At 38.6% G+C, this 20,760-nt stretch overlaps 1 protein-coding gene across 1 annotated transcript in view; it reads left to right on the top strand.

The window, feature by feature from the left end:
* DCDC1 (doublecortin domain containing 1) overlaps positions 1-20,760 on the top strand; it is a 428,530-nt gene that overhangs the window by 347,084 nt on the left and 60,686 nt on the right. The window contains exons 19-22 of the mRNA XM_052652176.1: positions 2,134-2,257; positions 6,740-6,921; positions 17,349-17,448; positions 20,038-20,173. Coding sequence (XP_052508136.1) covers positions 2,134-2,257; positions 6,740-6,921; positions 17,349-17,448; positions 20,038-20,173 — 542 coding nt within the window. The remainder of the gene's footprint in view (positions 1-2,133; positions 2,258-6,739; positions 6,922-17,348; positions 17,449-20,037; positions 20,174-20,760) is intronic.

The raw sequence follows: 20,760 nt of genomic DNA, 5'->3' as shown, positions 1-20,760 counted from the left end.
GGATGTAGACACAAACAGAAGTGTTGGTCTTAGATTGGAGCACACAGCTCTACTGTAATTGGAGATCAGGTTCTTAGGTGGGAAAGAGGAAGTCTTTCGTGCCACCACCACCCCTCAGTATCCAGGCCCCCAAAACTCTCAGCAGGCTTCAACAGGAAAGGCAGTTCCTTGAACACGGGTTTGGACACCGCAGATGCTTCTGAGGAGGCTGGCTGAGCTCAGAAAATGTTTAGGCTCAGATGACCTTCATGTGTGCTAGAAAATAATGTGTAATGGGCTGCTCCTTATTGTCCTTCAGTAATCAGTAACTTACCGTATTAGTAAATGTCCATCATTTCATTTCTAGGCAATTACTTAACTATAGTGATTATTCTCTTGCCATAGTGTTAAATTTTACTAGCTAATATTGAATTAGGAATCTCACATCTTTGATTTTAAGTAAGATTGTTGATTTAGTTCTTAAATTACCAGTGACTGACTTTATTATGAAGCCTATCTCCCATTCATGGAATGAGATAGCTAGTTTTCCACATCTTTATGGTTTAGAATGTTTCTATAGCATGAAAATGATATGTTCCATGCCCTGTGAAGTTATGAGTAAGAGCATATTTTCTATTTCAGATCTTTGAGGGTTTAAAAAAATTATTTCATAAGTTTTGCATTTATTAACATATACATACTTTGGAAGGAATGATGCTAACGCTGAAGCTCCAGTACTTTGGACACCTCATGCGAAGAGTTGACTCATTGGAAAAGACTCCGATGCTGGGAGAGATTGGGGGCAGGAGAAGAAGGGGACGACAGAGGATGAGATGGCTGGATGGCATCACTGACTCGATGGACGCGAGTCTGAGTGAACTCTGGGAGTTGGTGATGGACAGGGAGGCCTGGCGTGCTGTGATTCATGGGATAGCAAAAAGTTGGACACAACTTAGGGACTGAACTGAACTGAATATTTATTTATATTTGAATCTTTGCTACTTTCTTTCATCTCTTTTCCATTGGATACATCTAAAATGAATTATTGAGTGAATACTTTTTTAATTTCTCTTCTCTATTTAGCCCTTAATACATAAGCATTTAACATTATAAATTTATCTTTGACTATGATTCTAAATGTGTTCTTCAAGTCTTTGTGATTATTATGTCATTGTTTCTAAATAGGTATTGATTGTGTTATTTTTTCCTCTGCCTGTCTGGGATAATATTAATAGTATCTTGGGACAGAGAATGTGTTTTTAAAATTATCTTGTGGTAGAAATTGTAAAATTTAAACTTTCATTTATATCTAATTTATTCTGTCAATTGCCACAAAGTATAGCTTGTTCAGTTTTCATTTCAAAACATTATGGAAGTTTGCTTTACTAGTGTGTGGAAATATTACAAATGTTGCAAGAATTATCGAAAAAGACACATTTCCTGTTAACAGACTAAAATGTCTATAAGTAAGTGGTCGTGGTTATATTCACTGGTTTTAGCAGTCAGATATTTTATCCTTATTTGTTATTTAAAACAGTTTACCTAGTCGTCCATAATCTGTTGGTGATGTAATGATGTCTCCCACACTGATTACATCTATGTTGGTTTCTCTTTGAATGTCTAAAAAGTTTTGTTTGAATTTTTTCTGTTAGTATGTTATTTATGTCATTGTTATTGTAAATTGACTATTATTCTACTTTCCCTTTTGGCTCAAATTTCACTGTTGATTATAACATTGCCAATTTTTCCTGATTTTTATAAATGTATTCTTTCATTAAAAATTACTTTTATTTACGTGTCTTGTTGGGGCTTCCCAAGTGGTGCTAGTGGTAAAGAGCCTGCCTGCCAGTGCGGGAGATATGGGAGATGTTGGTTCAATCCCTGGGTTGGAAAGGTCCCCTGGAGGAGGACATGGTAACTTGCTCCAGTATTCTTGCCTGGAAAATTCCACGGACAGAGGAGTCTGGTGGGCTATAGTCCATGGCGCTGCGAAGATTTGGACGTGACTGAGTGACTGAGCATATGTCTCTTGTACACAGTAAATTACCAGACTTTTTAAAATTCACACTGAGTTTTTGCCACCTAGTAAGAAGTGCTCAATGATTATTTTATAGTGATATTTAATCTTGCTAAATTCTTTGTCTTTTGTTTCAGATGGGCCATAAAACATGAAGGGACCAGTAAGCCAGGACAATGGAAACATTCCAGAGTTGAAAATCCTCTCTGGAATAAACTTACCTACATGTGGCCAGTCCTTCCCAGCGGTCAACTTAATGAGGTACTGTTTAGATTAAGGCCATTGTGGTTGAGACTTATTTTAAGGTCCAGTATGTGATCAGTGTGTGTGAAAACATCCATGTAGTTTTTGATTTATAGTTGCTAGATGCAAGTGATCAATTGATTCTGTCATTCCATCAATTAATTAGAAAAAAGTACTTAAGTCATCAACTATGGGATGGATATGGAATTTATTTCTTCTTGTGGTCTGTCAAGTTTTCTTTTATATATTTTGAAATTTGCTTCTAGACACACAAACGTTCAGAAATATTTTATCATCCTGCTGAATTAAAACTCCTGACATGTAGACTGTCTCTAGCTCTAGTAAACGTTTCAATTATCCAACACTAGTAGAAATATCTTTCACTGTTGTTGTTGTTGTTGTTGCTATTTGCATTGTATACCTTCTTTTTAACCTTTTACGTTTCATATTTGTACATTCTTCTATTTTAGGATGGCTCTCCAGTAATCAGCATACATTTAAGTTTAAAAAACAATTTTGGCAATCTTTATCTCTAAACTAAGGGTTTTAGTATTTTCTATTTATTGTAATGACATATATTTAGATTATTTTGTACCTTTCCTCTGTTTCATTTTTCTCCAATGTTACATTTCAGTCCTTCCAACTGAGATTACTTTCCTTTTGCCTAATATATGCCCTTCTTTTAGTCACTGGTGTCAAACAGTTTTTACTTATCTTAGTTTATTTTAAAATTTATTTTTATATTTCCTTTTATGAAGCAAATTTATTTTTCTTTCAAATTATTAATTTTCTCTACGTCTTTATCTAATGTGCTGAAAGTTCAAGTGTGGGTCAGCCCATGTTGTGAATTCTCAATGATTTTTTTCTTCCACCCAGAGAAAATGTTTGAGATGGTGTGTTTTACTTGCAACCACCTGAGAGTCATTCTCTCTGGTTTGCCTCTTCAATGACATTTATCCTTTTGTGATTCTTGTTTTATGAGAGGAGTGCTCCTGTTAGACTTCCCAGGGCTGGGCCCTGAAATTTGTTTCCTGAACCCTTTCTCTGAAGGCCATGGAAGCAGAAATTTGCTGGGTTTGAAAAACTCCCTCACAGTAAAATTCAGTTTTGGTACTCTATCTCTCTGGGTCTTTAGTATGCCTTGCTTTATTGCTAGGTCAGTGATATGTTCTAAAAGATTTTTTTTTTTAATGTATTCTTACCTTTTTAGTTGTTTTGTCACATTTTCTGGTCTCAATCTAGTTTTTTCTTTGCCTTTAAATCACAATTCCCTATGCTTCCTCAGTGATTGAAACAATGAGTCTCAGAGCTTTAAGGGAAGGACAGATGTAGGCTGAAACCAAGAAGTCATTGCTTAGGGGCCCAAATATGCCCTTTTATTTAGATTGTGGTGAAGCAACATCTGGGCTTCCCTGATGGCTCAGTGGTAAAGAATACGCCTGCCAGTGCAGGAGGTTCAAGGGACACAGGTTCGACCCCTGGGTCAGGAAGATCCCCTGGAAGAGGAAATGTCAACTCATCCCAGTATTCTTGCTGGGAAAACCACATGCATAGAGGAGCCCGGTGGGCCACTATCCACGGGTCACAAAAAGCAGGTCACAAAAAGCTGGACAAGACTGAACACACAGCACACAGAAGCAACGGTCTAGAAAGCTGAGGGGTTTTTGTTGTTGTTTTTGTTTTGTTTTGGAGATAAAGGAGGAGTTCTTAAAAATACCAGGGGCTGTGGTTTGGGTAGCCTGAGCCAGGGGTTAGATGAATTACGTGTCTAAGATTCAGAGTACAGCATCGTGAGAACTATCATGGAGCCAAGGGTGGAGGGATAGCACAGAGACAAACAAGCCCAACATAGGCCAAGGAAAAAATGTGAGTTATGCTAATTGTAGGCTTTTCTTCAGAGGTCCAGAAAGGGCAGAGGCTAAAACCAAGAGAAGCAGAAAGGATAACTTACTTCTCAACTGGAGGTGGACAAGTGTCAGCAGGTTGCCCCAGTGGCCAATGAGAAGAGACACAAATCTTTAAAAATCAAGGACAAGTATCACATATAGACCATGAAGGGCTTCCCTAGTAGCTCAGACGGTAAAGCATCTGCTTGCAGTCTAGGATATCTGGGTTTGATTCCTGGGTTGGGAAGATCCCCTGAAGTAGGAAATGACAGCTCACTCCAATATCCTTGCCTGGAAAATTCCATGGACAGAGGTGCCTGGCAGGCTACAGTCCATGGGGATCACAAAAAGTCGGACATGACTGAGTGACTAAATTCTCCTCTATAGACCATGAACCCCTTTTCCCAATGGTACACGGTTTTTTGAACTTTTATCCACACCCAGAGATCACACTGAAGAAAGGGAAAGGAAGGGCATATCCTTGAAAAGAAATAATAGTTTTGATAAGAAGTTTGAACATTTAATTTGATTAAATATGTATCAAACAGTACAGTGCTAAAAATCAGGCAAAAAAAAAAAAAAGGCTTTTCCAACTTGGTGGAAGCAGGGGACAACTTCTAATTGGAATATCAAGATTCCCTCCCACCTAAGGGTGACAGGGATGCCTCATAAGGAAGTGTACTTTCTTAGAAAGAGAGAAAAAGGTAATTATGGTAGACTTCACAGATACTGTGCTTACTGTTTTTTTTCAACATAGTATACAGGTAGAGTAATTCAGTTAATTAATTAACTGACTTAAATGGTGAATGGTAGTTATATTAGGAAACCTCAGTTAACCATGTTCCTTTTAACACATACCTTTTAAAACAGTAACATTTTTACTGTGTGTGTTAAGTTGCTTCAGTCTTGTCTGACTCTGACCCTATAGATGGACTGTAGCCTCCCAGGCTCTTCTGTCCATGGCATTCTCCAGGCAAGAATAGTGGAGTGGGTTGCCATGTCCTCCTCCAGGGGACCTTCCTGATGCAGGGATCAAACCTGAGTCTCTTACATCTCCTACATGGGCAGGAGGGTTCCTTACCTCTTTACCATAGTCCATCAAGAGTCTAGAATTTGACAACTAAATGATCTTGGGAATGAAAATGGATTATCTCACAGCTCTCCAGGCATTTAAACAGGAACAGTAGATTTTGGGTGGACAAAGTCGCTATAGTCCAACAAAACCCTGACCTTGGCGTATAAACCGAACAGAAAGGACTAAGGCAACTAAATTAGATAAAATGATACAAATTGACCATGTACTTCAAAATGACTCAGCCTAAGGGTCCTCTTATTTCTTGAAATGTTTGCAGAAGAGAAAAAAAATATTTACCAAGCAGGGAACAGACATAGTTCTCAGTCAAACAAAATTCACTCTACTTGACTTCAAGTTTGAATTCATCTAATATGAGGGAACCATATTTTCTCCAGTCCCATTTCAACATAACTGACTTTTTAAGCAAAAAGATGATTTTATTCATTTGTAATTAAGCAGAATTCATTTTTTCTTGGAAAGACTACATATAAATAGACTGTAATTAGGAAATGTGACATTCATCTTGTGGGGTTCAGAACACTTTGATCACTGTAAGCGTATATGTTAATTTTATTCCAGATTTAATCTACTGGCTTTATTACTTATCTAACCGCTGTTTATTACACATTTAGGCAATGAAGACAGAGCAAGGAAAGAGACAGACAGGATACCTACTTTCATGGAGCTTACAGTTTAAGATGTGTGGGGCTGTGTGTCAAAAAGAAAAGAACCAAATGTATTTCCTTGCCAAATAAATATATTTGGGGAATATTCTGTAAAACAGAGTGAGATGAATGAGATGATAAGGTTTAAACAAATTCAGATGTTTCAGTTGTAGAATTTGGTTACTTTGCATTCATTCATTCATTCATACATTTATTTATTTATTCATGCATTATTCAAATATCCCTGGTGGCTCAGATGATAAAGAATCTGCCTGCAATGCAGGACACTTGGGTTTGATCTCTGGGTCAGGAAGATTCCCTGGAGAAGGGAATGGCAACCCACTCCAATATTCTTGCCTGGAGAATCCCACAGACAGAGGAATCTGGCTGGCTACAGTGCAAGAGTCAGACAGCACTGAACAACTCACACTTTCACTTCCAAATATATTCTTCTTTGCCAAATAGATTTAGTTTAAGATATTATTTGGGTTGTGAAATCACTTTTCATACATTCTTCCTTTTTTCATGTTGACTAGAGATATTTTATACAGAAGAAAAAAAAAAAAACAATTCCAAGTTAATTCAGCTCAGTATTTCCAGAATGATGTTTCTCTGACAGGGAAAAAAATCTTTCGTGTAGTAACACAACACAAGTTGTTCATGAATTTAAAAAATTAACACCTTTCATTTTCATTAAAATGAAACATTAGTTAGAATCATCTAGAACATCTTAGGTGCCCAATACATGATGATGAATGTTTGATGAATGAGTAAAAGATTAAAGGTATAAGCAAGTGGGCTTATTTTTAAAATATATACAGAAATGACTCTTCCTATTCACTTATTATCAATTTTCTTGTCATTCTTTCTGAAGGAGTTTGATTGGCCAATAGAAGGACTGCTTCTTCCAAACAGTCCTCCCATGAAGAAACCCATCCATAAGGCACCGGAGCAGTATGTTCCTGTGAGACTCAGAGTTTTGCGGAATGGAGAAAAGAACAAAGCCAGAGCCCATGTTATAATCAGTCCAGACATCTCACCTGGGCGGAAAATGCAGTAAGAACAGCTTGTTAATATTTCTCATCAAGTATACTTTCTCATTTCTACAGATTTTAGTCTTCTTGATTACAGGAGTTTCCCCCCACCCCCTGGGAAAATTCTATGTTTGTTCTATTAAAAGGCTTCTGTATTGATATCTGAAAGTGTCAACTATCAGTTGGCACTTGTTGACTACCTCTGCTGCTGCTGCTGCTGCTGCTACTAAGTCGCTTCAGTCGTGTCCGACTCTGTGCGACCCCAGAGACGGCAGCCCACCAGGCTCCCCCGTCCCTGGGATTCTCCAGGCAAGAACACTGGAGTGCAGTGCCATTGCCCTCTCCGTCGTCTGCCTCTTTAATCCTCATCTACCTCTACAAGGATTAAATCATGAGTGGCTGCAGTTGCTGACTTTCGACACTCTGTGAAAGGAGTTCAGGGTGGAGAGCAGAAATGAGACACTCTGTACTCTGGGTAAAACTGGCAGAACAGGTCTTCGGATAGCTATTTTCAGGAGATGATTTTATGAGCATAATTCTTTTTCATCTCATATCTAGAAAAACACTAAAATCGTTCATAATGACATCTGCTTCTCATGACTAGCAATAAACTTTTGCAAAATATATGTGCTTGGTTACAGGTAGTCTTCCTTCACCAGAATCCCATGTAGACTGACCTGTCCCTCTACCTGTTTGGAGCAGTTTCTCAGATATCTGAGATGCAGTCTCCTGGGCTATCATCCTCATTTTGTCCTAAATAAAACTTAGCTCACAACTCTCAGGTTGTGCTTTTTCTTTTTTTTTTCAAGTCGGCAGAGGTAAAAATAGATACTAAGATTCCTTTCGTTTCTTTGATTTATTTATTTAATTTCGTTTTGGCTGTGTTGGGTCTTTGCTGCTGCCGGTGGGCTTTCTCTGGCTGTGGAGGGCAGAGGCTGCGCTTCATTGTGGCGCGCAGGCTGCTCACTGAGGTGGCTCCTCTGCTGGCAGAGCACAGGCTCTAGGCACGTGGCCTTCAGCAGCTGCAGCTTTCCGGCTCTAGAGTGCAGGCTCAGTGGTTGTGGCGCACAGGCTTAGTTGCCCGATGGCTAGATTCACTTAGCTCCTATATCAGGAACTGAACTTGAGCACTATTGATTCAGGCTGGCCGTGGGGGAATATAATGAGTTGCAAATAAATAGCTCTGATGGGAAAAGTTTTCTGATCAATATCTATTTTGAATTAGCATTATTATTTGCATTCATTAATGTATTTTGAAATAACTGAGCTCGTTAATTGCTTCTTAAATATAATTTTATAATTTCTTATTTAAGTTTGTATTTAGTTATTGTTTACATTATTTATTTAAGTTATTATTACAGACAATTCTTTAGATTTACACCTTTGGAATATTTAATGAACAAGCATAGCTTTACATAATCTATATTCTTGCCTTGGAATAGCATTTTAAAAGTGTGCCATTCTAGAAAAGCATCAGTTTCCACTTTAACTTATGTTGGAATAACTTATGTTTAACAAGGTTGGAATAAAATCTTCTGAAACAGCCAGTGTTTCTCCAAGATTAGAGAAAAGTCACCTGCTATATTTTCATAATGTTTTATGACAAAAGGAATCACATATCAGTGCAAACTCTGATGTAAAGAATGAGTTAAATACATTGTTTCTAATATTATTAGCAGTGATATTACCTCTTGACCTTTCTTTTGATATGTTTAGAATATTTGAGGCTGCTGATAATAGTTTAATATTACTTTCTTCACATTGATTAAAGATACTTCATACATCGCTGAACAATGAGTAACATTCAGATTGGCTGTCCACTGAACTGCCTGTATAGATGATAAAGTAAAAAATTAATCTTGACTAAAGTAAAGTCAACCCTGAAATTGAAATCTTTGACGCATTCATTTCATAATTAGTTCATTCTACTAAAATGTAAAATGTGAGGGTAATGCTCTTCAAGTATATATGACATTTTTTAACATAAAAACTAACAAATAATTTCTGTCCTTTCCTATCTTGAACTGTGTCTCAAAATTATATACAGATTTGATCTGACCAATTTATATTTTTAAATACATGGTTCAATCTGGTAATACAGACATAATTTTAGAGATTTATTACTTTGAACAGCTATTCTAGTAAAGAGTATGTGAAACTCTCTGCTATGTTCATGGAAGAGTGTGTCCTGGTTAATCAAATATTCACTTTGTTCTCTACATGAATTACTGGAATGGGTTGCCATTTCTTTCTCCACTACATGAATTAATTATTCCTAAATGATTAAAATATGCTGGCATACACTTGACATTAAAACTCTACTGAATATCATTTCATTTTTCTTCACTGATTCAGAAAATTCTCTTCAGGATCATCAATAGCATTCCTTTAACTTCTTTCCAAGCTATATGTAGGCACTGGTAACAGAAGATTTAATAAGGAGTGTTTTGGCTAACATTACAGGGTGACTGTGTTGCCCAGCTCCAGAGGGCACTGTTTACGTATTCTCTGTGAATAGGATCCCAGAGTTGTGCAAGGTGGAAGCCCTGCTGTGCTACTTTTAATGTATCCATGCAGTATGTCGCTTCTAAAAGAAATAAATGATATGATACATAAGCATACATTACTTGCATTAACCTGAAACTTATTTATAAGAGAGTTGGGCTGTCTACTGTCTTCACTAGCAAAATCAGGTTAGAAGGATGAAACATAGATGCATTTTAATTGAATTCTTCTCTGAAGTGAAATGAAAGTTGCTCAGTCATGTCTGACTCTTTGCCACCACATGGACTGTGCAGTGGATGGAATTCTTCAGGCCAGAATACTGAAGTGGGTAGCTGTTCCTTTTTCCAGGGTATCTTCCCAACCCAGGGATCAAACCCAGGTCTCCCTCATTGCAGGCAGATTCTTTACCAGCTGAGCCGCCAGGGAAGCCTCAATTCTGCTCTGGTAGCATGCTATTCTTTAGTTATTTACTACTTCATGTTAGACAGCTTTGAGGGAGCGTTTGTTGTTGGTTCCTCCATCTACAAAGGAAGATCACGAAGATACTGAGTTGTCATGATCTTACTAACAAGATCTTCTCCATTAGTTCTTGATAACAGTGTCCAGTTCATATAAATTAAGAATCGTGATTTCTTATGTCTCAGGTAAACTTCATCTCTCAGAACCTTAAACAAGGAAAATTTTATAATTTTTAAACATAATTGTTAAAGGAAAGGCTCAGCATGTTATAAACTTAACATATTATAAAATATCAGTGTATAGAGATATTACTTATTAGTAAGTTAAGATTCTCTCAAACTCCTTAATATAGCTTTTAAGACCCTTTATGACCTGTTTCCATGTATTTGTATAGCTCTTTATCACCATTACCCCCAATTCTCATTCCTAAATCCTCTCAACTTCTAACACCTCTCATTTGCCTTATTAATAAAAGTATATTGAGAATGAGCTTGGACTTCATTTCTAGTTGTTGACTCTAAACTTGACATCCCATCCCCACTCCTGAGTTACCTGTAGCTTCTCTGAACTCCGTTGCTCTGACTACTATGGGCTTTTCACCAGGGTTGCTTCTGGCATTATCTGTGCTGTGATTATCTGCTTATGTCTCCATCCATGAGAGAGAGAACAGGGGGTGTGTATTGTTCTTCCATATATGTGCTCTCTGCTCTGGTCATGGAACTGTGTGTCTCAGTTAATCGATCATTAAGCTATTTTATTCACCATATGATTCAGGGCTCACAAATTTAGTGCTTGTTGAATGAGTAAATAAATTAATGATTGACTATACTTGATTGGGCTTTCTTGGTGGCTCAGACAGTAAAGAATCTCCTGAAATGCAGGAGACTTGGGTTCAATCCCTGGGTCAGGAAGATACCGTGGAGAAGGGAATGGCAACCCACTCCAGTATTCTTGCATGGAGAATTCAACTGACAGAAAAGCCTGGTTGGCTACTGTCCACGTGGTAGCAAAGAGTTGGACATGACTGAGTGACTAACATAACATTTTATATTTGACTACATTTCAAATCAATGACTGAATGAATAGCTATATCTGAACACTGTATCTTTCATTTAATATAATATAAAGATTCTAATACTACAGAACACTGTCTTACCTAAAAATTTGAACACTGTGTATTCCAATTCTTTTTCTATGATCATCATTATTAATTTTTAATTAAAAACATTTTAGGTTTGGATTGATACTGAAACAGTATCTGAGTAACATATGAATATGAACAGTGTATGACTAAAACATCAAAGGCAAAATTAATGTAATTTCTGCATTTTCTTCACTGTTGATAAATTCACATCTTGAGTGTTCAACATTATTGGAAAAGGATTCAGATATTGAAAATTTATTTTCTTATATAAATTATTCATAGTATAACTGTGAAGTTTAATATTTAATTGTGATAGTATTTGAAACCCTATTTTTAAAGAAAGGCATATTTTTTAGGGTTAGTTCAGTTCAGTTGCTCAGTTGTGTTTGACTCTGCAGCCCCATGGCCCGCAGCACATGAGGCCTCCCTGTCCATCACCAACTCCTGGAGCCTGCTCAAACTCATGTCCATCGAGTCAGTGATGCCATCCAACCATCTCATCCTCTGTCGTCTCCTTCTCTTCCTGCCTTCAGTCTTTCCCAGCATCAGGGTCTTTTCTAAAGAATCAGTTCTTCGCATCAGATGGCCAAAGTATTGGAGCTTCAGCTTCAGCATCAGTCCTTCCAATGAATATTCAGGATTTATTTCCTTTAGGATTGACTGGTTTGGTCTCCTTGCTGTCCATGGGACTCTCAAGAGTTTTCTCTAACACCGCAGTTCAAAAGTATCAGTTCTTCAGAGCTCAGCTTTCTTTATGGTTCACCTGTCACATCCATACCTGACTACTGGAAAGACATAGCTTTGACTAGACAGACCTTTGTCAGAAAAGTAATGTCTCTGCTTTATAATATGCTGTCTAGGTTGGTCATAGCTTTTCAACCAAGGAGAAAGTGTCTTTTAGCTTCATAGCTGCAGTTACCATTCGCAGTGATTTTGGAGCCCAAGAAAATAAAGTCTATCACTGTTTCCATCGTTTCCCCTTCTGTCTGCCATGAAGTGATGGGACTGGATGCCATGATCTCAGTTTTTTGAATGTTGAGTTTTTAGCCAGCTTGTTCACTCTCCTCTTTCACTTTCATCAAGAGGCTCCTTAGTTCCCCTTCACTTTTTGCCATAAGGGTGGTGTCATTTGCATATCTGAGATTATTGATATTTCTCCTGGCAATCTTGATTCCAGCTTATGCTTCCTCCAGCCCAGCATTTCTCATGATGTACTCTGCATATAAGTTAAATAAGCAGGGTGACAGTATACAGCCTCAATGTACTCCTTTCCCAATTTGGAACCAGTTTGTTTTTCCAAGTTCCATGTCTGGTTCTAACTGTTGCTTCTTAACTGTTGGTTTTTCAGTTCAGTTCAGTTCAGTCACTCAGTTGTGTCTGACTCTTTGTGACCCCATGGATCACAGCACGCCAGGCCTCCCTGTCCATCACCAACTCCCGGAGTTCACTCAGACTCACGTCCATTGAGTCAGTGATGCCATCCAGCCATCTCATCCTCTGTCGTCCCCTTATCCTCCTGCCCCCAATCCCTCTCAGCATCAGAGTCTTTTCTAATGAGTCAACTCTTCACATGAGGTGGCCAATAGTATCATTCCTTCCAAAGAAATCCCAGGACTGATCTCCTTTTAGGGTAAATCATGATAAATTAAAACTTTATGATTTATTCACATACTATAACAAGCTGAATGATAAGTGGCAATGTATACTGACATATCAGTCTAATCTTGGATTGTTTTTTCAGATATGTTGACCCTGAAAAGAAAGGGAATGTGAAAAAATTTGTCACTAAATATTCTGAAGCAGAAACAAACCAGACTGGATTTCACCAGCTTTTGGAGAGGTAAATCATAGCCTAAACGCAAAGGTATACTCCATTCAAGTGCCTGGATGATTATAACACAAAATACATATGTACCTACATAGGAAAACAATTGTTAATATAATGATTCTGGAGTTTTTTCTGTGAGGTTTATAAGCTATGTGAATACATGATAATATTTTTCCCCCAGATTTCTAGGTCTTGTGATTTTCTCCTAGTTTCTGAACTACCAACTCTATAAATGTTAATTTTTCCCATTAAAAATATATTTCACAATTTTATAGCACTTTGGTTTGAATTTATTTGTACCGAGGACAGACTAGTTGTCTATTTAAATCACTTAAGTGTCACAGACTTTAATTTTTGGGGCTCCAAAATCACTGCAGATAGTGACTCAGCCAAGAAATTAAAAGACGCTTACTCCTTGGAAAAAAAGTTATGACCAACCTAGATAGCATATTGAAAAGCAGAGACGTTACTTTGCCAACAAAGGTCCATCTAGTCAAGGCTATGGTTTTTCCAGTAGTCATGTATGGATGTGAGAGTTGGACTGTGAAGAAAGTTGAGCGCTAAAGAATTGATGTTTTTGAACTGTGGTGTTGGAGAAGACTCCTGAGAGTCCCTTGGACTGCAAAGAGATCCAACCAGTCCATTCTAAAGGAGATCAGTCCTGGGTGTTCTTTGGAAGGAATGATGCTAAAGCTGAAACTCCAGTACTTTGGCCACTTCATGCGAAGAGCTGACTCATTGGAAAAGACTCTGATGCTGGGAGGGATTGAGGGCAGGAGGAAAAGGGGACGACAGAGGATGAGATGCCTGGATGGCATCACTGACTCAATGGACGTTGAGTCTGAGTGAACTCCAGGAGTTGGTGATGGACAGGGAGGCCTGGCATGCTGCGATTCATGGGATCGCAAAGAGTTGGACACGACTGAGCAACTGAACTGAACTGAACTGAATCTATATCATGTTTGTGAAGTACATTGTAATTTTCTTTTGATCAGTATCTTCTTACCCAAGTAAGAATTATTCCCATAGACTTTGATAACTGTTCAATGGCAGAATACTTGATATAAACTTTTTGCAAAATATGTCTTCTTCAATATGAGATGACAGTTGTACAGAATTTAAGGAAAATTATGCCATCCTTCAGTAATTTAATAATTCACTCTAGACAGTTTTGGGAATCTTTGTGGCTGGTGACTCTTCCATCTGCAAAGCCTAAGGAAGATCTAACATAATAAGCATAATAATCCCCATTTAAAAATAATAGGTATAGACCATTTTGTTGATATCTCAATTTGCAGGCAACATGGACTATTGGAAAAACCAGTCCTGAGAGAGTGAAGTCAGAGATAAAACTCTGCTTTTCTAGATTCTCTGTAAATCAAAGCCACATGGTTATCACTCCTAACTTCTGGTGTCAGAGTCAGAGGATTTCATTTCTAGGATCTTTGCTTTCATGCAACAGAGAAATCCCAAACCCTTCATTGAGCATCTCAGTCTCAGTTTCTCCCTGTTATTCTATGATGATGCCCTCTCAGGAGGCCATATGCTGCAGTAAAAAGACCCAGAGAGTTTCAGGTTTGAATTTCAGCTTTTGAACTCACTAATTTTGTGACCTTGGGTGAGGAACTTGATTAAGCTCCAGGCTCAGTTTCATCATCCATAAAATGGGCTTCTCAGAAAGGGTGTGAGAATTAAGCAAGAGAACTGATATGAAGTGCTTGCAGTGCATGGTTCATTTTAACAACATGTTGCTGACTTTTATGTGTCAGATGCTTTACAGGGATTCATACATTTAATCTGTACGATATCCCTATGAGAGAAGTACTGCTCTGTCTACCTTAGAGGGGAAAATTAGGCTCAGAGACGTTAAGTAACTTCTCCAAGGTTACAGAGCCTATTCATGAGAAGGCAGGAGTTTGAACCCAGTCAAACTGACTCCAAAGTCCACATTCCTTCTTAGGCACTGAAGAGTCAGTTCCTTTCTTTTCTCTCCGTTGATGCTGGCTGGCACGTGAACTAGCTAGAGGAATTCAACACAGAGGAAGCAGCTAATCTCTAACACCGCTGCTGCTGCTGCTGCTGCTGCTAAGTCGCTTCAGTCGTGTCCGACTCTGTGCGACCCCAAACACAGCTACTCAGACCAATTAAATTCAGCACTATTGAAATAGGGTTTCCAAGAATGGAAGGAAGAAAAATCTGTCAACTTCCTATTCACTCTCTTTTCCCAGTTGTCCTAAACTAAATACTGCCGTAGTCCAAAATTCTCCCAGGAAAATGTGAGTGGGAGCAGGTTATGATGATGGTAACTCTCCTTAGGTCACGCTTGAATCTAGGGTAGGTAGCAGAATCTTTGGGCAGCATCCAGAGAAAATTAAGCAAATCTTTCAATTGGGGCTCAATCTTCTTACAGTCCCCCACCCCCCACCCATCCCTCCACCCCAACAACTCCCATGGATGAGAAACCTAGCCCAGTCCTCACCAATCCATCAGCCTCCAGGGTTGTGACAGGAGAAGCAGAGACTGAATTCCCACTGGCTTATTTTCTTCTAAGACCTCTCAGAAAAATGGGAGCCTAATTACTGGCTTAAATTTCTTTATGCCATCTAAGGAAATAAAATTGAGAAATATTTTTCATACAACTGGGTTTTCTTGATGAGCACAAAGTCGCTTCTAACTCATTTACTATAGATAGTACATTTTAATAGAAAACAGCATTCTTTGGGCATGCCCCATCATTCTGTTTAGCTCTTCTTTCTCTTCCCGGCAATTCTACCTCCTTACCTCTACCGTAAATGACTATATGAACTCCACCTCTCCACCTCCAGCACACCTTCCACTTTTCTGACAGTTCTCTTTTTTTTTTTTTTGATGTCAAATCTAATTTTTTTATTTATTATTGTTTATATCAGTCCTTTCTAATTTCTCATCCTCCACTTCTTCCCCCATATTACTTATTCACTATCACACAAATTCAAAAGAAAGTAAGTGATGTTTTGTATTTCTTTCCTTTTTTTTTTTTCTAAAAAGCAGATCTGACTGCACCATTCCTCTGCCATAATACCCCCAATGACTTCCTGATACTTACAGGATAGAGGCCACGTTCATTAGTCTGGCATCCTAAGTGGTTCCCAATTGTTTCCTATCTTCTTTAGCAGCTTTATCTGGCTCCACCTCCTGTCCACAAACCCAGCTCCAGCCATGTAAAACTTCTCTGAGTCCTAATCCTATACTTGGTGAACTCCTGTTTATTCATCAAAGTCAAAGTGAAAGTGAAAGTCAAATCACTCAGTCGTGTCCAACTCTTTGCAACCCTATGGAATGTAGCCTACCAAGCTTCTCCATCCATGAAATTTTCCAGGCAAGAATACTGGAGTGGATTGCCATTTCCTTCTCCAGGAGATCTTCCCAACCCAAAGATTGAACCCAGGTCTCCAACATTGTAGGCGGACGCTTTACCATCTGAGCCACCAGGGAAGTCCTTATTCATCAAAGTCCACCGCTAAATGTCACTTCCCTAGCTGAGGCTTCCCTGGAGGAATCTGTTGTTTTTCCTCTGTGTTCTCACAGCACCCTGGCCAGGTGCCTCTGACAACTCCACTAGTTCATATTACACTTCAGTTACTGACCAGTCTCTCCCCCTGACTAGAGAGGAAGCCTCGCAGGAAACAGGGCAGCTGTATCATTCATCTCGATATCAACAAGGCTGGCTCAGTGCTTGTTTGAGGGGGGAAAAATATTACTATTGAATGTTTAACCTGGCAAAAAATTCCTATTTTAAAGGGACTTAAAGGGCTATTAGGAATCACTTCTTGTGGAGAGAGATGAGGACCTACTGGGTGATGGATTTAACTTTGGAAAAAGAGCAGAACTTCAACAGCAAAAGCTGAGGAAGGTGTTTTCTATGGAAACAAGAACAAGAGAAAAGACCCACAAATAGGAAAGTATAGGGGCATGTTGGGGCTTTTCTGGAGGCTCAGATGGTAAAGAATCTGCCTGTAATGTGGGAAGACTCTGCCTGCAATGCGTGAGACCTGGGTTCGATTCCTGGATTGGGAACATCCCTCGGAGAAGGGTACAGCTACCCACTCCAGTATTCTATCCTGGAGAATTCTATGGGCTAAGAGTCAGACATGACTGAACGGCTTTCATTTCACAGGGGCGTGGTGAGGAGTGAAAAGACAATAATGATATATATATATTTTTTATTGCTTGTCGATCATGCTTGGCACTGTGCTAATAAGGACATTTCATAATCAACCCTTAATTTTCACAACAACCTTGACAGGTAAGAAATTTAGGCTTAGAGAGTTTAATAATTTGCACAAGTCCTACACCTGAAGAGAGGGAATGAGATTCAAAAGGCATCTGATGGATTCCAGGACTGAGCTCTCAACTGTCCCACAGTCCTATAAAGCTAGTTGTAGTTAATGACCCACCTTGATTTCTTTGATTTACTCTCTTCTCTGCTGGAAACTTTCCACATACAAGGTCAATTTTTGTGTCTATATTACAGGTGCACTGAAATTTTAAATTTACCTTCTGCAGCTCGGAGATTGTTCAATGAAAAAGGGAAGGAAATCTTCACCCTAAAAGAACTTCAAAGAGATGAACTGGTAAAAACATGACCATGAAACTAGGAATATTATTATACTGGTACTATTAAAAGAAAAATATTTTTCGATATAAGACTTCAAGCACCATCTTTTCCTCCTATTTTTTTCTCACAATTATCTTAATTCAGCAAACATCACAAAGTACTACAAATAGCTTATTGTTGCGTGCTTTCTATGTGTCAGGCATGATTTTCAGGGCTGTATATGACAGAACTCATTTAATGCTCATCACAACCACGTTATAAATAAATGAAGGCAGAAAGTGGAGAGAACCAAATTATTACCCACTTGTGAATTCTGCCCTGCTCTTTTAAGGAGGTAAATTCTATGTTGTTTTTGAGGTTTTCAAAATGTGGTTTTTAAACAATTTCTTCCTAAATGATAATTTCACCTTTTCGGGGAAAACAAAAAACAAAAAAAACCCCTCATATCTAGTTTCTCACACACTATTTGAGTGCTTGGGTTTCCCAAGTGGCTCACTGGTAAAGACTCTGCGTGCCAATGCAGGAGACAAGGGTTTGATCCCTGGGTCTGGAGGATCCCCTGGAGAAGGAAATGACAACCCACTCCAGTATTCTTGCCTGGAGAATCCCATGGATGGAGGAGCCTGGTGGGCTACAGTCCATGTGGACACAAAAGAGTCGGACACAACTTAGTAACGAAATGTTTCAGCAACAACAACAATTTGAGTGATTGAAGAATGCTAAGGAGTGAAAGGACTTTAGCTGCCCAGCCTTTTCTCCCACTTACAGAATTTGAAGTATCAGCTCCAGAAGAAAACCCACTTTGATGGATGCCTGAAATTCTGTGAACAGAGAACCAAGCTTGTACCAAATTGTTAGAACTTGACTCAGGCTCTGAATGTCAAGACCCCTTGAAAGAGTTTTAAGCCCAAGTACCATTGACTAATATTAGAGGCAGCATGGAGGAGTGGAGAGCCTCTGTTCTTGGAGCTTGCTAGATTGTGTTTTGAATCCTGACTCTATCCCTGCCAGGTGTCTTGTTTGTTTCCTTCTAATATTTTTGGTTTTGCTGCTGTGCTTATTCACTGTGTTGTTTTGGAAAGAATTTAAGGATGATGCAATAAAGCATACGATGCAAAAAGATAAATCTAAAGATAAGTCATCGAGGCCACCAGGGCAGAGGGAGCCGGAGTGAAAGGAGAATGAGATGGAGTTAGGAGTGATTGTTAAAAGATCCAACACATTTGCTAGAAATGAATCTGTCCAACTGTTCTGAGACACCGACATGGAGATTGAAACATGAACAGTCACATGATTAAGTATGTCTGTGAGAGAAGAAAAACCTTGTATATCAGAAAGAAGATATTTTTCAGGAAACTTCCCCTGGGTTGACATAGAAAGTATGCATGATCAGCAAGTGACCTCAAAAAAGGCAGAACTGAGTTTCTTTTCTTTTTTTTTTTTTTTACCAAGTCTTTCTCAATATATTACTCTATTTTTTCTCACTTCAATGAAATATGTATTTATTTAAGGACATTTAAAAAGTACACATAAGCAAAAAGTAAAAGTATCATCCACCATCTCAGCATCTAGAAATGTCCATTAACAGTTTGATGCATATACTGAAAGTTCATTCATACCAGTGGTTGTTGGAGTTTTCTGTGAACTGACACTTCCTAATATTTACAGGCCATATGGAATCTATTGAAATATCAACTTTGCCACTGTAGCACAAAAGCAGTCACAGATATGCAAATGAGTGGGCATAGCTGTGTTCCAATAAAACTTTATTTACAAGAGCAGGCTGTGAGCAAGATTTGGACCTCAGCCCTCCCAGTAGCTCAGATGGTAAATAATCTGCCTGTAATGCAGGAGACCCAGCTTCAATCCCTGGGTCAGAAAGATGCCCTGGAGAAGGCAATGGCAACCCACTCCAGTATTCTTGCCTGGAGAATTCCATGGACAGTCCATGGAGTTACAAAGAGTCGGACACAACTGAGCAACTTTCATTCATTCATTCATTCCCAGATTGTGTGAGTGGTAAAGAACCAGCCTGCCAACGCGGAAGACATAAGAAACGCGGCTTTGATCCCTAGGTCAGGAAGATCCCTTGGAAAAGGAAATGGCAAAATGCCCCAGTATTCTTGCCTGGAGAATCCCATGGATAGAGGAGTGTGGCAGGCTACAGTCCATGGGGTCACAAAGAGTCAGACAAGACTGAAGTGACTTAGCACAACATAGTTTACAAACCCCTGATTTATACCTATTTATCCTCCCCCACATCCCTCCCTTTCTTCTTTTCTTTATCTCCTTTATTTTTTCTACAACTTCTTATTAACGTTTTGAATTAATTAAAGATTCATAGAGATTCATAGGAAGTTGCAAAGATATATGGAGAAGTACTTCTTTTAGTACAAAACCATAGAGATCCATCAATTTTGTTGCATTTATCGATAGATTGGGCCTTTTTATCACTGAGCATTATTCCTTTTATCACTGGGTATGGGGCCATAGTTTGTTTCACCGTATTTCACTTATTATAGGATGTTTTGATTGTTTCCAGTCTGTGATGTAATGATGCTGCCATGAGCAATTGTATGAGATTAGAGACTTATTTCTTTGGTAGGTGTATGTTTCATGTGGCGAACATTGGATCAATCCTGACCTGTCCATTGCTCAGCAAAAGAAGCAAATCTTCCTAAGGAACCTAGCATCAGATATTTCTAAAATTCAAACCTTCTGCAGTATGCATAAGATAGAGGGCAAGTATTAGAATTATTTACCTTCTCTCTCTCTCTCTCTCTCTCTCTCTCTCTCTCTATATATATATATATATATATATATATATATATATATATACACACACACAAACACAGCCAAAAAAAAAAACCCTTAATGATATGGCTTTTTAGAAAGAAATTTGCTTGTTTAAACAGATTATATTTCACCCCTGCATCTTACTATTTAGTGTTAGGCTAATTTTTATATTTAAGAGTTGCAGTTTTAATTCACACTGTACTTTGAATGTGCAAAGAAAGCATACTTTATTTTGTCTTTAACAAATTGGGTCTTCTTTGTGAACCCCAGGTACACCCCCAACAAGGAAAACTTTAAATGTACTGTTGGGTTTGCATTTGTCCCATCCATTTAATTAAATCAGCCCTTTAGGGAAGGCTTTCAGTTGTCCCAGTCTCCAGACTCTCACTTTAGTTCTTCTCTAGGATGGAAGGAAGGAACTTGGGGGTGCAGATCCTCTTGCTTTCTGGGCCCTGCTGGCTGAAGTCCATGGCTGGGTGACAGTGCCATTCTTCTGGCCCAGACAATGCTTTGGATGGGGTAGTGCTTCCTA

This window comes from Budorcas taxicolor, chromosome 15 (genome assembly GCF_023091745.1).
Source record: "Budorcas taxicolor isolate Tak-1 chromosome 15, Takin1.1, whole genome shotgun sequence".
In the NCBI taxonomy this organism is placed as follows: domain Eukaryota; kingdom Metazoa; phylum Chordata; class Mammalia; order Artiodactyla; family Bovidae; genus Budorcas; species Budorcas taxicolor.
Note: the sequence above shows the minus strand (reverse complement) of the source record. Positions and strands in the feature narration are given on the sequence as shown.